Source organism: Octopus bimaculoides, chromosome 11 (genome assembly GCF_001194135.2).
Source record: "Octopus bimaculoides isolate UCB-OBI-ISO-001 chromosome 11, ASM119413v2, whole genome shotgun sequence".
In the NCBI taxonomy this organism is placed as follows: domain Eukaryota; kingdom Metazoa; phylum Mollusca; class Cephalopoda; order Octopoda; family Octopodidae; genus Octopus; species Octopus bimaculoides.
In genome coordinates this window covers 67,590,901-67,592,158 of record NC_068991.1, presented here as the reverse complement: position 1 = coordinate 67,592,158, position 1,258 = coordinate 67,590,901, and the positions used below count along the sequence as shown (strand labels likewise).

General features: G+C 36.7%; 1 protein-coding gene across 1 annotated transcript in view; it reads left to right on the top strand.

Moving 5' to 3' along the window:
- Positions 1–1,258, top strand: part of LOC106873889 (protein-glucosylgalactosylhydroxylysine glucosidase) — a 19,553-nt gene that overhangs the window by 7,086 nt on the left and 11,209 nt on the right. The window contains exon 4 of the mRNA XM_052972005.1: positions 454–663. Coding sequence (XP_052827965.1) covers positions 454–663 — 210 coding nt within the window. The remainder of the gene's footprint in view (positions 1–453; positions 664–1,258) is intronic.

Below are 1,258 nucleotides of genomic sequence, written 5' to 3'. Positions count from 1 at the left end.
CCGAAGAAGTGTATGGCAACTTATATGTTTGACTTAAACTTGACGGTCAAATATAGCTTTATACAGAAATGTTAACATCGGATTAAATAACTTTAATATGGATATTGGCGTCAAATCTCTTTCTTAAATGTAAAAATTTAAAACTTTGGTTTTATATATATATATATATATATACATATATATGACGGGTTTCTTTCAGTTTCCGTCTACCAAATCCACTCACAAGGCTTTGGTCGGCCCGAGGCTATAGTAGAAGACACTTGCCCAAGGTGCCACGCAGTGGGACTGAACCCGGAACCATGTGCTTGGTAAGCAAGCTACTTACTACACAGCCACTCCGTCAATTAAAATCTATAGAAGAGATATAAAAGTGACAACTCACTTGTTTTCTTCTCTCTGTAAATATCATACCCTCACATCTATGTAAAAGACTATTCATATACCATATTACAGGTATGGAAACGACCAACGCCCATTGGGTGGCCCTTTACGAACAACACGTGACAGGGGACATTGCTTTTGCTGCCCAACAATATCTGTACATGTCAGACGACCTAGATTTTTTCAAGAACGAAAGAGGAGCAGAAATGCTTCAAAATATCGCAGAATTTTGGATACACAGGGCGGCGCTCGACAAGAAGCTCATGAAATACATTATAACAGGTAATATGGATTTTATAATGTTTAATATAATTTCAATATTTGATATAGTTTAAAGCAAAATGCTTAACGCCGGGGAAAATACTTAACAGCATTTTGTCCATCTTTACGTTCTGAGTTCAAATTCTGCCAAGGTCGACATTGCCTTTCATCTTTTCAGGGTCGATAAAATAAGTACCAGTTGTATATTGGGGTTAATGAAATCAACTTACGCTCTCAACATGTAATTTCAAATTCTGCTAAAGTAAGCTTTGTTTTTTGAGCACTGTGGTTGGTCTAATATTTCTAAAGCAGTTTCCGCCGAGGTCGACTTTGCTTTCATCCTTTCGGGATCGATAAATTAAGTACCAGTTGCGTATTGGGGTCGATCTAATTGACTGGCCCCCTTCCCAAAAATGTCGGGCCTTGTGCCTAGAGAAAAGAATATTTAACACACCATTTCAACTCATGTATTATTTATTTTTTGTGTGTTCCAAAAATTTTCGTTGTTTTTGCAACTTTGCCAATGGATGTTGAGAAGGCTGCAAACGCAACGAAAATTTTGGAAAAAAAAAAATATAAATAATAAATGAGAGGAAATTGAACCGGTGAGTGTTAG